Source organism: Dama dama, chromosome 8, assembly GCF_033118175.1.
Source record: "Dama dama isolate Ldn47 chromosome 8, ASM3311817v1, whole genome shotgun sequence".
Lineage (NCBI taxonomy): Eukaryota > Metazoa > Chordata > Mammalia > Artiodactyla > Cervidae > Dama > Dama dama.
Window position 1 is genome coordinate 17,093,073 of NC_083688.1, and position 18,989 is coordinate 17,112,061.

The following is an 18,989-nucleotide window of genomic DNA, read 5'->3' on the forward strand; positions in this document are numbered from 1 at the left end:
TGCTCTTATCATCCCATTTTACAGATGAAGAAACATGTGTACAGAGATGTTAAGAGATATCTGCAAGGCCACATAACCACTAAAGAACAGAATGAGGCTTTGGCCCAGAGTCTAGACCCTTTAATCATTACATAATATTGCCATCTAGGTAAATGACAACTCTATCCTTTAGTTTCTTTGGCTAGAACTTTTGCAGTCTTCTATGACACTTCTCTTCCTCCCATATCTAATGTTTTATCCATCTTCAATAGTCCTTCACTTTACCATAGAAACATATCCAGTATCCCACAACTTTTCTTTGTATCCACTGCTCCAACCTGGTCCCAACCGCAATCATACCAGGCTACTGCAGTGACTACCAACTAGTCTTCTTGTTTACAATCATGTCATATTGCAGCTGTTCTCCAAACTCTAAATACCAACAGAAATCTTTTTGAAACTGAAATTCTATTATTTCACTCTAATGAAAAACCCTCTAATGGCCCCCACAATCTATTCTAAATTATTGACCATGACCTATGAGAAACAACATGATCTATCTTTTAGTACCTTTCCAATCTCCTTTTCTACTCTCCTTTTAGATTACTGCCTTTTGGCACTGTAATGGTCAAATTTTCTTCTTACATTCCAGGCATGTTTCTATACCTGACTTTTCATTGACTGTTTCCTCTACTTAGAACATTTCTTCAGGAATTTGAATGGTGCTTTTCATTCATTCATTCATTCATGACTTCCATTAAATATCAATACTAGCCTCTTAGGAAACCTTCCCATTACACCCTATTCATGTACTCCATAGGTTTTTTTTTTTTCTTACTACCCTCTGTCATTAAATTATAAATTTATTTGTTCATCTGCTTATTCTTTGTCTTGAATGTCATTTCCATTAGGTCAGAGACTTGGTCTGCTTTGCTCACCATTATATTCCAACATCTCATTAAGTGCTGGGAATATGGTGTCTAGGTCAGAGACTTGGTCTGCTTTGCTCACCATTATATTCCAACATCTCATTAAGTGCTGGGAATATGGTGTCAGGAAATATTTGTGGATGAATGAATCAAGTATTAGTATAATATATAGGAGAATGTGGCTAGAATTCTGAGTATATGAAGTAAGTAAGTTTTAGTTGCTCCGTAGTGTCCAATTCTTTGTGACCCCATGGACTGTAGCCAGCCAGGCTCCCTCTGTCCATGGGGATTCTCCAGGCAAGAATACTGGAATGGGTTGCCATTCCCTTCTCCAGGGGATCTTCCTGACCCAGGGATCGAATCTGGGTCTCCTGCGTTGCAGGAGATTCTTTACCGTCTGAGCCACTGGGGGAGTCCAGTATATGAAAGGCATTTTTAAACAAGACACAAGGAGGATAACATTGGTAGACACGAGTATATAAAAATGGACATGGATAGGTAGGTTATGACCAACCTAGACAGTATATTAAAAAGCAGAGACATTACTTTGCCAACAAAGGTCCGTCTAGTCAAGGCTATGGTTTTTCCAGTAGTCATGTATGGATGTGAGAGCTGAACTATAAAGAAAGCTGAACACCGAAGAATTGATGCTTTTGAACTGTGGTGTTGGAGAAGACTCTTGAGAGTCCCTTAGACTGCAAGGAGATCCAATCAGTCCATCCTAAAGGAGATCAGTCCTGGTTGTTCATTGGAAGGACTGATGTTGAAGCTGAAACTCCAATACTTTGGCCACTTGATACAGAGAGCTGACTCATTTGAAAAGACCCTGATGCTGGGAAAGATTGAGGGCAGGAGGAGAAGGGGACGACAGAAGATGAGATGGCTGGATGGCATCACCGACTCAATGGACATGGGTTTGGGTGGACTCCGGGAGTTGGTGATGGACAGGGAGGCCTGGCGTGCTGTGGTTCATGGGGTCGCAAAGAGTCGGACACGACTGAGAGACTTAACTGAACTGAACATGCACCTTAAGGTTCATAGCAGCATTATTTCCAATTGCCAAGATATGGAGTCAACTTAAGTGCCCATTAGCAGATGAAATAGGATGAAATACACACACACACTAATCAGAATATTAGTCATTAAAAATTTTGCCATTTGTAACACTGTGAATGGACTTAGAGAGTATTACGCTCAGTGAAATAAGTCAGAAAAAGACATATACTCTGTGTTATCCCTTAAACCTGGAATCTAAAAAATAAAACAGATGGATATATATAACAAAACAGTAACAGACTCATTGATATAAAGAACAAGCTAATGGTTACCAGGGAGAAGAGGGAAGTAGGGAGAGGCAAGATAGGGATATGCGATTAAGAGACACAAACTTCCCTGTGCAAAATAAATAAGTAACAGGGATATATTGTGATATATTGTATAGCACAGGAAAATATAACCATTATTTTATAATAACTTTAAATGGAGTATAATCTATAAAAGTATTGAATCACTGTTATACACCTGAAACTAATATTATAGTGTAAATCAACTGTACTTCAATTTAAAAAAATTAAAAACTCGATAGCAGGATTTAGAAGAAGATTGAATGAATTAAAAAGGCAAAATTTGTGAACTGACTAACTAGAAGACAGAGAGCTAAATAAAAGCTATGCATTTACCCACAGTAGAAATTCTTTCCAAATTGGAGTCAGTCCTCTCAAACTCTGCTATTATTTTACCAAGTTTATGTAATATTCTAAATCTTTTGTTATAATTTCAACAATCTCACAGCTTCTTCACCAGGAGTACATACTCATCCGTAAGAAGCAACTCCTCATTTGTTATAGTTGTATCATGAGATTGCACTATTTCAATCACATCTTCAGGTTCCACTATTAATTCTAGTTCTCTTGCTGTTTCCACCACATCTGCAGTTACTTCCTCCCCTCGTAGTCATTCATGAAGGTTGGAATCAACTTCTTTGACTGTTTGGAAAGAATTTGATTGGTTGGAAAGAATTTCTACTGTGGATAAATGCTGCCAAACCATTGCATGCCACAGACAAATTGTTCATGAAAGGAAGAGTCAGTTAACGTGGAAATTTCATTTTTGTCTTATTCTAATAAATTTTGAAAGTCACTCTAACCTTCAGCAACCACCACCCTGATGAGTCAACGTCTATCAACATATAGGCAAGACCCTCCACCAGCAAAAAGATTACAACTTGTGGAAGGTTCACAAGGTCAGCGTTTTTTAGCAATAAACTATCTTAAATTAAGGTATGTACATTTTTAGGCATGTTATTGTATACTTAATAGACTACAGTATAGGGTAAATGTAACTTTTATATGCACCGGGAAACCAAAAAGTTTGTGTGACCTTATTGTGATATTTGCTTTTTTCTGTGGTCTGAAATGGAACCTGCAAAATCTCTGATGTATGCCTGTATTGATTGTTATTTCTAATTTCTGATCGAACTTAGTATAATATTCTGTGCATTAAAATAAATAAATAAATAAATAAAAGACATGCAACCTAGGTATAGACATTTAAAAAGTGGGAAAGTGCAGAAAATCATGAAAGAAATATGTGAGAAACTGTCAAAAGGTCTAGTATAATCATTATAGTCCTGGAAAGAGAGAGGAGGAATCTGGGGGGAGGGTAGAAGAAATATTTGAAGAGACAATGGCTAAGGTTTTCCAAAAATGATCAGTCACAAATTAAAGCAGGCATCAAGTCATAAATTAAAGTGACTATGAAAACGCCAATAGGATAAATGCAAAACAAAAACAAAATGCAAACAAATCTAGGCTCATTACTGTTTAAATGCTAAGAGAAAAATCTTAGAAACAATCAGAGGAAACTTCATGAGCCACAATCAAATCTCAAGCCATAAACTTTGAAAACTGGCAGATAACCAGTTAATAAATCCTTCAATCAATGACAGTGAGTTTCTGGTGTGGTGGAGCAGGATTCAAAACATCTGTCTCCCACCAACTCCCACAAGCAGTAGTGTTCTGTTGAAAAAACTTAGGAGTTGGAAAGAACATTTTAAAATGTTATCAATCATTGAAGAGATGAAACTGCAGTAAGGATTTGCCAGCAAAAGGAAAGGGGGAAGGAGAAACCAGAGAGGTAAGCAAAGCACAGAGACACTTTTGATTTGAGGGTATTTGCTGATCCCAGAAAATCAGAACCTCAGGTTTGAGAGCCTTAAGGGGTGAGATGGACAGAAATAAAGTCTAGAGTCCACACAGGGTGCAGAGTCCAATGGGAGTCCTTTTCCTGACCTTGATATCTTCATAGAGAGAATAAAGTGAAGAAGGAACAGCTCAGGGTTTACTGAATTGCATTCCCGGTGAAATCACCTGGATTCCTTCAGGTTCTCTCAGTCTCTGAGCTTGTACCTAAGAGATCCCAGACTGGGGTGTCTTAAAGGCACCTGGATGCAACCAACAGAAATCATTTCCAAAGCCTAGTACCTTCACTGCAGACCCAAATTTTATGTATAAATAATTTTCCAAATACAGTGCTAGTATATAGTCCAAGATAACCAGCTATATAAGCAAAATAATACTGTGAATAGAGCATAAAAAGGAAAAAACTAGTAACTTGATAGGTGGAGAAGCCTGGCAAACACCACCTAATTCGAGTGATCAGTGTCAACACCCCTGGTGATAAGTCAGTTGACATGTCACCTTATGGGTTGTGATGAAAAGGGCATTTCATCTCTGTGGTTTTCCTTCATAAAACCTGTAACCCCAGCGTACTTCTGAGGAAGACATCAAGACCAACCCAAGTTGAAAGACATTCTACAAAATGCCTGCTAAGTGCTCTTCAAACTGTCAAGGTCATAAAAGACAAGAAAAGACTGAGAAACTGTCATAGACCAGAAGAGAATAGGTGATGGGACAGTTCAATGCATTGTGGTGCCCTGGATTCAGTCCTGCAACAGAATGTGAACACTGGTAGAAAAACTGGTGAAACTGAAAAAATGTCTGGGTTTTCATTAGGTATATTTAGTGTTGGTGTTAGTCACTCAGTCATGTCCGACCCTTTGCGACCCCATGGACTGTAGCTCGCCAGGCTCCTCTGTCCATGGAATTCTCCAGGCAAGAATACTGGAATGGGTTGCCATTTTCTTTTCCAAGGGATCTTCCAGACCCAGTGATCAAACCCTAGGCCCCTGCATTGCATGCAAATTCTTTCTCGTCCGAGCCACCAGGTTTAGTTAATAGTAACCTAATAATCTAACACTATGGGGTTTTTCAGTTTTGATAGAAGTACCACAATAATATGAGAGGGTAACCTCACAGGATGTGAAACTGGGTGTACAGTGTTTAGAAACTTCTGTACTACCTTTGCAACTTTTTTGTAAATATAAAGTTATTCCAAAATAAGAAGTTTACTTAAAAAATGAAATTTGTGAGTGAGAACTGGCAGAAACAAAAGAAAACAGGGCCACAATCACTTCATATATGGAAAGTATCAGATGTCAAGTATAAAACTTCTTTAACCTGTATAAGCCTTTTTATTAAAAAAAGAAAACCTACAGCAAACATCATTCATAATTGTACAATGATAAAGGCCTTCCCTTTGGAACTAGAATAAAAACAGAGATGATTAGAGCTACTACTTGTGTTCACCATATCCAAAGTCCTAGCCCACACAGTAAGGCTAGAAAAAGAAGTAGGAAGAAAAAGGATTAGATTAGAAGTAACAAAACCGCCATTGTGTACAAGTTTTATAAATTTATGTCCATACAAAAGTATATATCTCTATACAAGTTATTAGACTTTTTTTGGCAAAGTTTCCATTTATTTTTATATCTTAGTAACAAGCAGCTAGAAAGTTGATTTTGAAATTACATAGATATAATTGCAGAAAGATGTCAAGTATTTATGAATAAATCTAGAAGAAGTGTAAGACTTCTAGGCAGAAAATTTTATTAGAAAATATTTTTAAATTAATAACATACAAATGCCATGTAATGACATAGAAGACAATATTGACCTACATATTCAACACAATCCTAAACAAAACCTCAACAAGATTTTGACAAGCTGATTTGGAGATGCTAAAACCAAAACACTTTGGAAAAAGAAAAGAACATGGGAAGATTTACTCTACCATTTTCAAGAGTTCACGTGAAGCTTTTGTTACTATGACAGTATGGAGACACATAAGGAAAGCCTGTCATAGGTCAATGGCAGAGAAGAAAGAGCACATAAACAGCACCCTGCCTATATGGCCACTTGGCTAATGAGAAGTGGAGCACAGCAGATCAGTGGGGAAAGGGATGGTTTAACCGATCAAAGGATTCTCAGACTGAAATTGACAAGAATTAAAGTAGACGCTTTATCAGACAGGAAGTAATTTGGTCTCAGATATCTAAAAAAAAATGGGTAAAAAAACAAAAACATTTACTCAAGACTGTGGGTGACCAGCGAGCTGTCCATGTCAAGTCAGAGTGAAATGGGCTGTAAAATCATGGCAGGCACATGAACAAGAAAGTTAAACAACATGTGAAACCAAACTGCAAACAGAATCAATCTGGAAAGATAACCCAGAGGATGAAGAAAACATCCTCAAAGCACTGAACATCACACAAAGACCTAAACAATAAAGCAAGAGCATGAAGATGAGGTGATAAAACAAAATGTTTCAAGTTTGGAGAGCTATAGAAACAAATTAAGATTCCCCAAATAAACGCAATCAACTTAAAAAAAAAAAAAAACCCAAGACACCAGAAACTACTAAAAATTAAATAATTCTCATGAAGAAAAGTTTGAGACAACTAGTATGAGCAGAAAGCAAAATGCTAAAGATATGAAAGTTGAAAGACAGATAAAAGCTATGAAGGCTAAAACTGCTACAATGAAAGAATAATTTTATCCAAAAATTGAAAAAGAAAATAATTTTGGATATACTAGAGGAGAACCTTACCACAAAGGTAGAATTGAATCTATCACCTTAAGAACACAAGGACTATGGTTAAAGACAGTGCACATGGAATTAATTCATCAGTAACTTTCTGAATGGCTTTATTTATTCCAAATAACAAGGGCGAATCTATTTTATAAAATCAATAGAATAAGAAGCCTATACTTGAAGTTTAAGCTTTAATAAAAAAAAGTCTCCATGAGCAAAGTTAAAGGCAAGAAAAGTATATTTATAAACTTCAGAATATTTAGCAAATTCTTATTGTTAAAGAAAGAACGATCACCTGAACTCACATTGGCAATAAATTAACCAGTAATTCATAGAAAACACACAAATTTTTCAATCTCTCATATAATTAGGAGAATCAAGTTAACAAGAGTCAGAGATACCTGGAGTAACAGGCAAATTTGGCATTGAAGTACAAAATGAAGCAGGGCAAAGACCAACACAGTTTGCCAAGAGAACGTTCTGGTCATAACAAACACCCTCTTCCAACAACACAAGAGAAGACTCTACACATGGACATCACCAGATGGTCAATACCAAAATCAGATTGATTATATTCTTTGCAGCCAAAGATGGAGAAGCTCCATACAGTCAGCAAAAACAAGACCAGGAGCTGACTGTGGCTCAGATCATGAACTCCTTATTGCCAAATTCAGACTTAAATTGAAGAAAGCAGGGAAAATCACTAGACCATTCAGGTATGACCTAAATCAAATCCCTTACGAATATACAGTGGAGGTGACAGACAGATTCAAGGGATTAGATCTGATAGAATGCCTAAAGAACAATGGAGGGAGGTTCATGACATTGTACAGGAGGCAGCGATCAAGACTATCCCCAAGAAAAGGAAAGGCAAAATGACTGTCTCAGGAGGCCTCACAAATAGCTATGAAAAGAAGAAAAGCTAAAGGCAAAGGAGAAAAGGAAATATACCCATTTGAATGCAGAGTTCCAAAGAATAACCAGGAGAGAAAAGACAGCCTTCCTCAGTGATCAGTGCAAAGAAATAGAGGAAAACAATAGAATGGGAAAGACAATATTTCTCTTCAAGAAAATTAGAGATACCAAGGGAACATTTCATTCAAAGATGGGCACAATAAAGGACAGAAATGGTATGGACCTAATGGAAGCAGAAGATATTGAGAAGAGATGGCAACAATACACAGAAGAATATACAAAAAAAGATCTTAATTACCCAGATAACCACAATGGTGTGATCACTCACCTAGAGCCAGACATCCTAGAATTTGAAGTCAAGTGGGCCTTAGGAAGCATCACTACAAACAAAGCTAGTGGAGGTGATGGAATTCCAGTTGAGCTATTTCAAATCCTAAAAGATGATGCTGTGAAAGTGCTGCACTCAATATGCCAGCAAATTTGGAAAACTCATCAGTGGCCACAGGACTGGAAAAGTTCAGTTTTCTTTCCAATCCCAAAGAAAGGCCATGCCAAAAAATGTTCGAACTAATGCACAATTGCACTCATCTCACATGCTAGTAAAATAATACTTAAATTTCTCCAAGACAGGCTTCAACAGTACGTGAATTGTGAACTTACAGATGTTCAAGCTGGGTTTAGAATAGGCAGAGGAACCAGAGATCAAATTGCCAACATCCACTGGATCATCAAAAAAGCAAGAGAGTTCCAGAAAAATATCTACTTCTGCTTTATTGACTACGCCAAAGCCTTTGACTGTGTGGATCACAATGAACTGTGGAAAATTCTGAAAGAGATGGGAATACCAGACCACGTTACTTGCCTCCTGAAAAATCTGTATGCAGGTCAAGAAGTAACAGTTAGAACTGGACATGGAACAACAGACTGGTTCCAAATCAGTAAAGGAGTATATCAAGGCTGTATACTGTCACCCTGCCTATTTAACTTATATGCAGAGTACATCATGAGAAATGCCAGGCTGGATGAAGCACAAGCTGGAATCAAGACTTCCAGGGGAAATATCAATAATGACATATATGCAGATGACACCACCCTTATGGCAGAAAGCGAAGAGGAACTAAATAGCCTCTTGATGAAAGTGAAAGAGGAGAGTGGGAAAGTTGGTTTAAAGCTCAACATTCAGAAAACTAAGATCATGGCATCCAGCCCCATGACTTCATGGCAAATAGATTGGGAAACAGTGAGAGACTTTATTTTGGGGGGCTCCAAAATCACTGCAGGTGGTGACTGCTGACATGAAATTAAAAGATGCTTGCTCTTGGAAGAAAAACTATGACCAGCCTAGATAGCATATTAAAAAGCAGAGACATTACTTTGCCAACAAAGGTCCATCTAGTCAAGGCTATGGTTTTTACAGTAGTCATGTATGGATCTGAGAGTTAGACTATGAAGAAAGTTGAGTGCCGAAGAGTTGATGCTTTTGAACTGTGGTGTTGGAGAAGACTCTTGAGCGTCCCTTAGACTGCAAGGAGATCCAACCAGTCCATCGTAAAGGAGATCATTGGAAGGACTGATGTTGAAGCTGAAGCTTCAATATTTTGACCACCTGATTCGAAGAACTGACTTCTTTGAAAAGACCGTGACTCTGGGAAAGATCAAAGGCAGAAGGAGAAGGGGATGACACAGGATGAGATGGTTGGATGGCATCACCAACTCAATGCATGTGAGTTTGAGTAAGCTCCAGGAGTTGGTGATGGACAGGGAAGCCTGGTGTGCTGCAGTCCATGGGGTTGCAAAGAGTTGGACATGACTGAGTGACTGAACTGATATGAAGTTGACAAGATGCCACTCTTTATCCACCACATCTGCAAAGTTTGGGTGTGGGGGGTTGGCTTGTCTAATTTGGGGTTGTTGTTTAGTCACTAAGTTGTGTCTGACTCTTTTTCAACCCCATGGACTGTAGCCCTGAAGGCTCCTCTGTTCATGGGATTTTCCAGGCAAGAGTACTGGAATGGGTTGCCATTTCCTTCTTCCAGGGGATCTTCCTGACCCAAGGATTGAACCTGCCTATCCTGCATTAGCAGATGGATTCTTTACCTCTGAGCCACCAGGGAAGCCTAACTTTTGGTAGGAAGATATATTGGTTCTGCTACTTAAGCAGTGTGGCAGAATCTATAAACAATTAAATATGAGTGCCCTTTGCCTCAACACTATAACTTTTTTGGTTATTGACACAACACAAACACTTGCATATGTGCAAAAATATAATATTTATTTCTATAACTTATCTTTGTTATCATAGCTTGTTGGTAAAAGTGAGCAATTGAAAATTACCAGAAGTTCTGTCAGTAGAGTGGTGGAGTGGTTTTAAAACTATGGTGTAAGTCAGAATGGCCATCATCAAAAGGTCTACAAATAAATGCTGAAGAGGGTGTGGAGAAAAGGGAATCCTACACTATTGATGGGAATGTAAATTGGTATAGCCACTATGAAGAACAGTATGGAAGTTCCTTAAAAAACTAAAAACGGAACTACCATATGATCCATCCATCCCACTCTTGAGCATGTGTACAGAGAAAACCATACTTCAAAAACATACATGCAACCCAGTATTCATTGCAGCATTATTTACAGTAACCAGAACATGGAGACAACCTAAATATCTATCAACAGAGGAATGGATAAAAGAAGACGTGGTATATACATACAACAGAATATTACTTGGTCAGAAAAAAATGCAATGCCATTTGCAGCAACATGGATGAACCTAGAAATTATCATATTAAGTGAATTAAGTCAGAGAAAGACAAATATCATATATCATTTATATGTGGAATCTAAAATACAAATAAACTTATTTACAAAACAGAAACAGACTCACAGACATAGAAAACAAACTTACAGTTTCCAGAGGGGACATGTGGAGGGGGGGATAAATTAGGAATTCTGGAGTAACATTTACACAATACTATATAAAATAGACAAACAACAAAGACCTACTTGTAGCAGAGGGAACTTTACTCAGTATTTTGTAATAACATATATGGAAAAAGAATGAAAAATAATATATATGTGTATACACACATATATGTATATGTGTGTGTACATATACATATATACACATATATGTACAACTGAATTATTTTGTTGTACACTTGAAACTAACACAATATTGTAAAACTACTACACTTCAATTAAAGAAAAAAACAAACAACAACATAAAACCATGGTGTGTCCATTTCATAGAACAGCATTATATATGGCTGTTAAAAGGAATAAGGCAAACATATGATTATAAAGAAAATCTCTGTGATTTTCACTACTAAACTAAGTGAAAATGAAAAAAGGTATTTACAGTATAATTCCATGTTTTAAAAAACAGGGCTTAAATTATGTATTTAGGAAAATGAGTTATATACATAAGTGCATAGAAACAAATCTGGAGGGTTATGCCTGCAACTCTAATAGGACTGGGATTGGAAGCTGCCAGGGGGTGAGCTGTGAACAGGACTTTTTCCATCTTTCCACTTCCGTATTGTTTGAAATTTTATGAGCCAGACTCCATATGCATTTCTTTTGTATTAAAAAAATTAAAAATTTCAAATATTAAGTAATGTTATTTCTGATGCATTACTAGAGAAAGATAGAAACACTACTTTTTTCCTTGTAGAGATGTAACCTGTTCCAGAACAGAAAATGAAACCAAACGTAACATTACTCAGCCTGTGCTAGCCCTGGGCAGTTTAAGGCATTTCTCTTCTTTTTGTTTCTTTGCTCAGGATGGCTGGAGGAGGAGCGCAGGACCCCCAGTCAGAAATGAGATTAGTTCCAGAGCTGACAGAGGTGCCGTCCACAGGACAGACACGAGCCCACACCACCCAGGGTTTCAAAATAAGTCAGGGGGTTACCCTGAATCTCATGTTTTCTAAACTGTCTTCTTCAAAATGATCTATGCAAAGGTAGAACTGATGTGAGGGAAACGAGAATGATCTGGGGTCACTAGGGAATAATGCGTCATAAAGGACAAAGGTCCCTTCAGGCAGACCTGCCAGCCGAGCAGTATTTTCAAAACAAGCAGTCATGTGTGTTGTGGAGGCAGGACCCAACCAGCATGCGCCCTGCTGCAGTTAAAATCCCATTTCCTCAAAACACATTCCTGTCCACCCTTATACGGCAGGCGAAGGTTCCCCTACACCAGGTGGAATGCAAAGGTTCAGTGCAGAGTCCAAAGACAGCACTGAACAGCAGCTGGCCACAGGGAAAGGCGGAAGGAAGGGGGAGAAAGACTGACCTGGTGCTGAGCTCTCTGCCCTCTCCGGCCATTTTCCCGCCCGGCCTGGCCTGGGCCTGAGCTTGGCCTCCGATTCAATTCTTCCAGTCTCCCCAGCCTGGGTTCCCGAGAGGCCGCTGGAGCCCTGAGCCCCAGCAGGAAGTCAGCTCTGGGTCTCACTCGGCCCGTGGCTCCACCCATAGAGGGGAAAAGAGAAGTGAAAGTACTTGCCAGTGAGTGGTGCTTGGCAGCTACTGGCTCCCTCCCTCCACCCACAGCTCCCTGGTGCTTCCAGCCATCAAGACTTGTGGTCCCAGGGATGCAAGACAAGGAGTGACCCTCAGGGCCTGGAGGGCCAAGGGAGGGGCAGGGCCAGCCCCCAGGGGGCCACCTGTTTGTGCAAAGACAGCAACAACATCTGAGTGATCCCAACTGTCCTCAGGCTTCTGCCTTCTCAGGGCAGTTCAGAGTTTGGTATTGGGTCAAGGGCAAACTCAGGTGTGCCCCTTCCCCTTTGCTGAGATGATTGTCGGGGGAAGAGGGAAAGACGAAGACTTCAAATCCTCTCTCCAGCCTGTAGGAGAGCCTGGACCAACCAGGTCAGGTCCCAGCATTTGGCCACCTAGCAGGAGTGAGCCCAAATGCTCAGCTTTATAAAGTGGAGAGAATAGTTTTAGCATTCCTGGAAATCAGCCAGGGGTAGGAGAAGAACCTCCAAAGCTCTGGGGCCGGAGACTGGAGCCCAGCTGGTGATGAGGGTTGACATCTTAGGTGCAAGGCTCCAAGGTGCCCCGACTATAGGGTTGCTTCACCAGCATAGCCAGGGGTGATGAACAGAAACCTGGGACACTGTCATGGGAATGCAGAGGCAAGGGGCTTCTCTCCAGATGGAAAGGGAGGTTAGAACCCAGATCATGTAGAAATGAATGAGCAGGTAACCCCAGCTGAGGGGGCGACCCTTGGCCCTGGAGTTGTGTCTGTCCATAGATTATTCACTCAGATTCTGTGAATTCAGAATTTCACTCAGATTTCACTCAGATCCTTCCACAAAGGATCAGAAGTGACCAGATCGCGAGTCAGCATGAAACCAAATCATGTGTGAAGATAAGAGGAGGGTTTCTACTCTCTGTTCACTTCTTTCTTTTCACTGTGGTCAGGACAGACCCCAGAACTCCAAAGAGGACATCTTTACTGGTGGGCTGGGTCTCAGTGGTACCAGGTCCTGCACAGGTGTGGACTCCATCCTCCCCGTCCCCCCCACTCTGGGCGTAGCAGGACTATTGAACTGAGCCTCTACTGGGCAGAACTGTCCTCCGCTCCTGACTCCATGGGGCACAGGGTCCACACAAGGCTGGCACAGACCACACCTGCCTTGTCTAGGGTCCCCCCTCTCTCTCCTCTCTGTCCCTGGGCGGCTGGTAGACCAGGTCATCGCCATGCTTCATGTTGACATAAACCTGCCAGCTTTTCTGTGGGCTTGCTTAGGGTCACCGAGATGAGAACCTGGAATTAGAGGCCGCTTAGCTGAGGCTGGACCATCCACAGGATAGACACTCCCGAGCTGGGGCTGCACCTGGCCCCTGGAGGAGAACTTCCCGTGGGTCAGAGAAAGCTGGGCCCGCACCACACCCATGAGAGCAGTGGAGGTGTCTGAAGCACCCCAAGTCCTCTGCGGAGAAAGCAGTTTCTTTGATCCAGGAAATAACGCCAGGTTTGGGAAAGGAAAGGACCAACTTCAGACGCTGGTTGGTCCTATGATAAACCATAATGGAAAAGGAAAAAAAAAAAAAAAAAAAATATATATATATATATATATGAGAATGTATATATAAATGGGCATCCCTGATGGCTCTGATGGTAAGGAATCTGCCTGCAATGCAGGGGACCTGGGTTCAATCCCCGGGTCGAGAGGATCCCCTGGAGAAGGCAATAACAACCCACTCCATTATTCTTGCCTGGAGAATCCCATGGACAGAGGAGCCTGGTGGGCCACAGTTCATGGGGTCACACAGAGTCGGACACATCTGAGTGACTAACACACTTTGATATATGTGTACGACTGTATCACTTTGCTGTAAGGTAGAAATTAACCCAACATCACCTATAACTTCAATTAAAAAAAAAAAAGAAGGATGTTGAACTCCTCCTACCGACCCTGTTGGAGTGATTGAAGGAAATAAGGAGACGTGTGGTGCATGTTCCGTGGCTGCGAGGAGCACTGATGTGGGAGCGTTTCTGCTATCACAGGAGGATCCCGGTTATCAGACCTGGAAACCCACAGAGCAGGAGAGGCCGTGGTTGAGGAGCGACCACGGGGCACAGGATTTGCCAGGGCAACAGGATTTGCAAGCTTCACCAGGAGCCGCTTCCGTTCAGACTTGAGTAGTGGGGGTGGTCTCCACACTGGGAGAGCCCCGTGGGGACCTGAGGCCTGTCCCTGAGACGAGACCGTGGGATCTGGGATTTGAACCTGCAGGGTAGGAGGAAGCAGCAGCCACCGTGGCCGCTGGGGCCGGAGGATCAAGACCCCAGGCTCCTCCATGGGAGCTGAAGTGAAGGGGCGCAGGCACCTGGGACCCAGGTGGTAACGCTCAGGCCGGCTCCAGGGTCCCCTTCCAGGGCAGCACTTCAGTCAGCGGGGCTCGCCTGGACCCCCTGCTCCCCACTCCTGGGACACTCTGGTTGGGGGTGAGTGGAAGGGGTGAGTCAACTCCTTGTTGGGTTTCCCTGCCTGCAGAGGCCGGGGCTCTGTCAGCCCCTCCAAGGTCAAGTGCACGGGGCCAGGGGCTGGGGGAGTGAGGTGGGGGTGGGGTGTGAGTACTTGGAGCTGTATGACGCTGTGTGGATGAGCCCAGTTCTGAGGTTCAGTTTTAGGGATCTCTTTATGTGTCACACATTAAGCCGCAGCACCGGGCTTTCCAGGTGGTTCAATGGTAAAGAATCTGCCTGCCAATGCAAGAGATACAGGAGATGCAGATTCGATCCCTGGGTCAGGAAGATCCGCTGGAGAAGGAAATGGCAACCCACTCCAGTATTCTTGCCTGAGAATTCCATGGACAGAGGAGCCTGGGGGGCTACAGTCCCTGGGGTCACAGAGAGTTGGATAAGATTGAACTTACACACACACACACACAAACCACAACTCGAAGCCCAGTCCAACTTTTATCATGAAGAAAGATGGTGTTTTGAATTCCTCACTTTTTTGTCTGTCTGCAGGTTTGGAACTCAGGTGAGAAAAAGGGATGCACTTTTGGGGTCTCTACCCTCACCCTAAAGCGGGTCCAGCACATGGGTATATGTCGCCCTCCTTGGGTTTCTGTTCACATGTGCCCCCAATGAGTGGAGAAGCCAAGAGCAACACCCCTTGCAGTTGTGGTCATGACACAGTTATCCCTGAGTGGGCTCCGTGGCCATTTGGTGTCGATATTTCAGTTTTTAGAAACTGGGGTGAGGTGGAGCCCCCTTCGCTCACTGAGTAGGACCTCAGTGACTGTGCTAAGGGGTGGAGCTGTGGACTTGTGAGGCTGCAAAGTTTTTAAGAAGCCAGAGGAACTGTTGGGCTGGAAATGTGATCCTTTCTACAGGGAAGACAGTGAATCCTTGGAAAGCAGGATGCGCAGAGACATCTAAGCAGAAGAAAGGATTTCAGGCTGAGGGTGGTAGGGAGTGAGGGAGAGAAGGGGACCACTGGGCCCCACTGGAAGTCCATCTGGGTCTCTTTCAGAAGGTCTGGGGGTCATCTTCGAGAAACACCCCCGAGGAAACCCTTGGTCCTTGTGCAGTCCAAGGAAGGAAGAGGCTGGCCCAGGGCACAGTCCCGTCCACAGTTTCAGTTGGCATCATCACCCACAGCCCTTCAGCAGGAGCCCTGGGCCTGAGCTCCAGGGAGATGGTTGATGTGGCATCAACAGCTCAGCAAGGACTGATTTCTCCTGTACTCTGGTTACCTTTGAGCAGCCCTACACTCCCTGCGACCCACTGAACCCACCTCATGCCTCTCTGCTGTGACCACCCAGCTCCAGACACAGCAGGTGAACACAAAGCAAGGAAGGAGCCTGTCACTGCCTTCACCTTTCTCATTTCAGCACCCAGTGTCCGCATCCCCTGGGACTGGGTACCCTTTTCCTCCCTGACTTGGGCTCTAGCTGGCTGCACTCCCCACCTAGTGGTCTTGCCCGGTATTACAATCTCCTTGGAACAGTTTTGTTGCCTATTCAGAGAAACTGCAGCCCTGAAATTAAAAGACGCTTGCTCTATGAAGAAAACTATGACAAACCTGGACAGCGTATTAAAAAGCAGAGACATTCCTTTGCCAACAAAGGTCCATAGAGTCAAAACTATGGTTTTTCTGGTAGTCGTGTATGGATGTAAGAGTTGGACTGTAAAGAAAGCTGAGTGCTGAAGAATTGATGCTTTTGAACTGTGGTGTTGGAGAAGACTCTTGAGAGTCACTTGGACTGCAAGGAGATCCAACCAGTCAATCCTAAAGGAAATCAGCCCTGAATATTCCTTGGAAGGACTGATGCTGAAGCTGAAGCTCCAGTCCTTTGGCCACCTGATGTGAAGAACTGACTCATTGGAAATCCCCTGATGCTGGGGAAGATTGAGGGCAGGAGGAGAAGGGGATGACAGAGGATGAGATGGTTGGATGGCATCACTGACTCAATAGACATGACTTTGAGCAAACTCCGGCAGATGGTAAAGGACAGGAAAGCCTGCGATGCTACAGTCCATGGGGTCTCAAAGAGTTGGACACAACTGAGCGAGTGAAACAGACCAGCAGAGAAACTGAAGCAGAAAATCTCATCTCAAATTGTAACTGTCTAAATCCTTTGAAATTAGTAGTAGAAGCACCATTATTTCCTTCCAAATAAAGGTGAACTGACTTAAGAACTGGGTCCTGATATAAGTTTGATATTTGACGGTTCATGAGCACACAAATGCATTTATGGTCTGGACAGGAAAGTCCTGGCTTAACTGGTGAGGGAAGCCCTGAGACTTTGTCCCTCCCGTTCCCTTGCAGGCTCTGTCTTGCCAGAGAGCTGCATTCTGTCCAGGAGCCTCAGGGTGACTGTTTCCTCTCCACCTCCCAGAGGAGAACTGCTCAAACCTGCCCCTCCTCACCTGAGGCTCTGATCTCAGGTCCTGCAACCACTGGCAGAAGCTTCCTGAGATCTCTCTCGCACATGTGGACCTCACTCCATGGTGAGCAGTTGAAAGCAATCCACATTATTAAACAAGCTGCGAAAATGAATAGTATGGGATGAATTGTTAAGAGACAATATGACACTTTAAAGAAGTTCTGTGTTTCACAAGGAACTCTGCTCAATGCTATGTGGCTGACTGGATGGGAGGGGAGTTGCGGAGGAATGGATACACATATATGCATGGCTGAGTCTCTTTGCCATCCACCTGAAACTATCACAACATTGTGAATCAACTGTACTCCAATGTAAAATAAAAAGTTAAAAAGAAAAAAGATAAGTTATGCGTCCAGGCAGGCAACTTCATCGCCTGAACCCCGGGTGTTAGTGGAGTTGTTGTCACCTTCCTCCACCGTTATGATTCTGGGCTGCCAAGAGAAGGGGAACCCAAGTCTTAGCTTAGTCTTAGCTTCATTGAAAGGCAACACTGAATCAATGGACATGAGCTTGAGCAAATTGTGGGAGATGGTGAAGGACAGGGAAGCCTGGAGTGCTGCAGTCCATGGGGTCGCAAAGAGTTGGACACAACTTAGTGACTAAACAACAACAGCTTCACTCAACTATGGCTGACTTAGAAACCCAACCACTTGACTGCAAAAGGTGAACCTTTCACGGGTTTTCTATATCTGATATTCTGGGGATAGCTGGTGGGATCTCCAGGTCTCCTGAGTGAGTCCTGATGGCACTGTCTGCCATCCCTGGCAGATCTGGGATCAGGCAGTTCCACACTGGACTTGCTGCCCCCAGGGGATATGGCTGTAAGGGTCTGCCTTGCACTTGGGCAGCGGGAGGAACATTTCTTGGAATCTACCTCGGTCTGGGGTCTCCCAGGGAGCTCCAGAATGTCAGTAGGGTAGGGCACCACATGGAGTGAGGGTGGACCAGAGAAGCAAACGGTTGAATGAACAGTGAAGCTTGTGCAGAGTTCCCACTTCTATTAGTAATATTTCTGCAAATCCCTCCACGTGACAGCCTTTGCTTCTTTTGTCTTCTAAGTGTGTACTTCTATCAAGTGGAAGATCCATGGCGGGGAACTCAGTACTACTACATAGAACAGAAGCAGTGTGATTGGAAAGAACAGCTTCATGAAGGCTCAATGGTTGTAAGATAGGAGGTGGGTTGTAAGGATCAGTTAAATTGCCCCTACCCAGAGGGGTCAGAGGCTTCCCCTGGTGGCTCAGATGGTAAAGCGTCTGCCTGCAATGCGGGAGACCTGGGTTCGATCTCTGGGTAGGGAAGATCCCCTGGAGAAGGAACCCACTCCAGTACTCTTGCCTGGAAAATTCCACGGACAGAGGAGCCTTGTTGGCTAAAGTTCATGGGGTCTCAAAGAGTAGGACACGACTGAGCAACTTCTCTTACTTCAGAGGGATCAGAGGGATGCATACACAGAGGAATGCTGAAAACTTGGGGAGGGTTTATACACCAAATCTGGGGTTCTTCTCTGTGACTCTCTCCTGTGACTTCCCCCCAATCCTTCTCTCCAGAAAGCCTGGTTACCTTGGGCCTCTCTCCTGGTTCTGCTGACCAGAGAGAAGGTGGGCTTCCTGTAAGGCTCTGGCCACTCCGGTGTAGAGCTGTGACTGCTCCCAGAGTCAGTTGACAATAAGCAGGAAATGTTTTGCTCTGGCTGCATCCCGTGAGTTTCGATTTTCCTCCAAACCAGCCTACTTTTGTTTCCTTTCCAGAAGCCTTAGGCGGTTGCATTTTGAAAGTTGTCCAGAGTTTCTAGCTGCTACCCACAAGAAACTGGTTGGTTGT

General features: G+C 43.0%; 1 protein-coding gene across 5 annotated transcripts in view; it reads right to left on the reverse strand.

Moving 5' to 3' along the window:
- SP100 (SP100 nuclear antigen) overlaps positions 1-12,229 on the reverse strand; it is a 91,633-nt gene extending 79,404 nt beyond the window's left edge. For 3 of the 5 annotated variants that reach the window (XM_061148537.1, XM_061148538.1, XM_061148536.1), the window contains exon 1: positions 12,046-12,228. In XM_061148537.1, coding sequence (XP_061004520.1) covers positions 12,046-12,077 — 32 coding nt within the window. In that variant the 5' untranslated portion in view covers positions 12,078-12,228. Of the gene's footprint in view, positions 1-12,045 lie in introns of all 5 variants that reach the window. The other 2 variants (XM_061148539.1, XM_061148540.1) reach the window with 1 other exon arrangement.
- Positions 12,230-18,989: the final 6,760 nt, after the last annotated feature.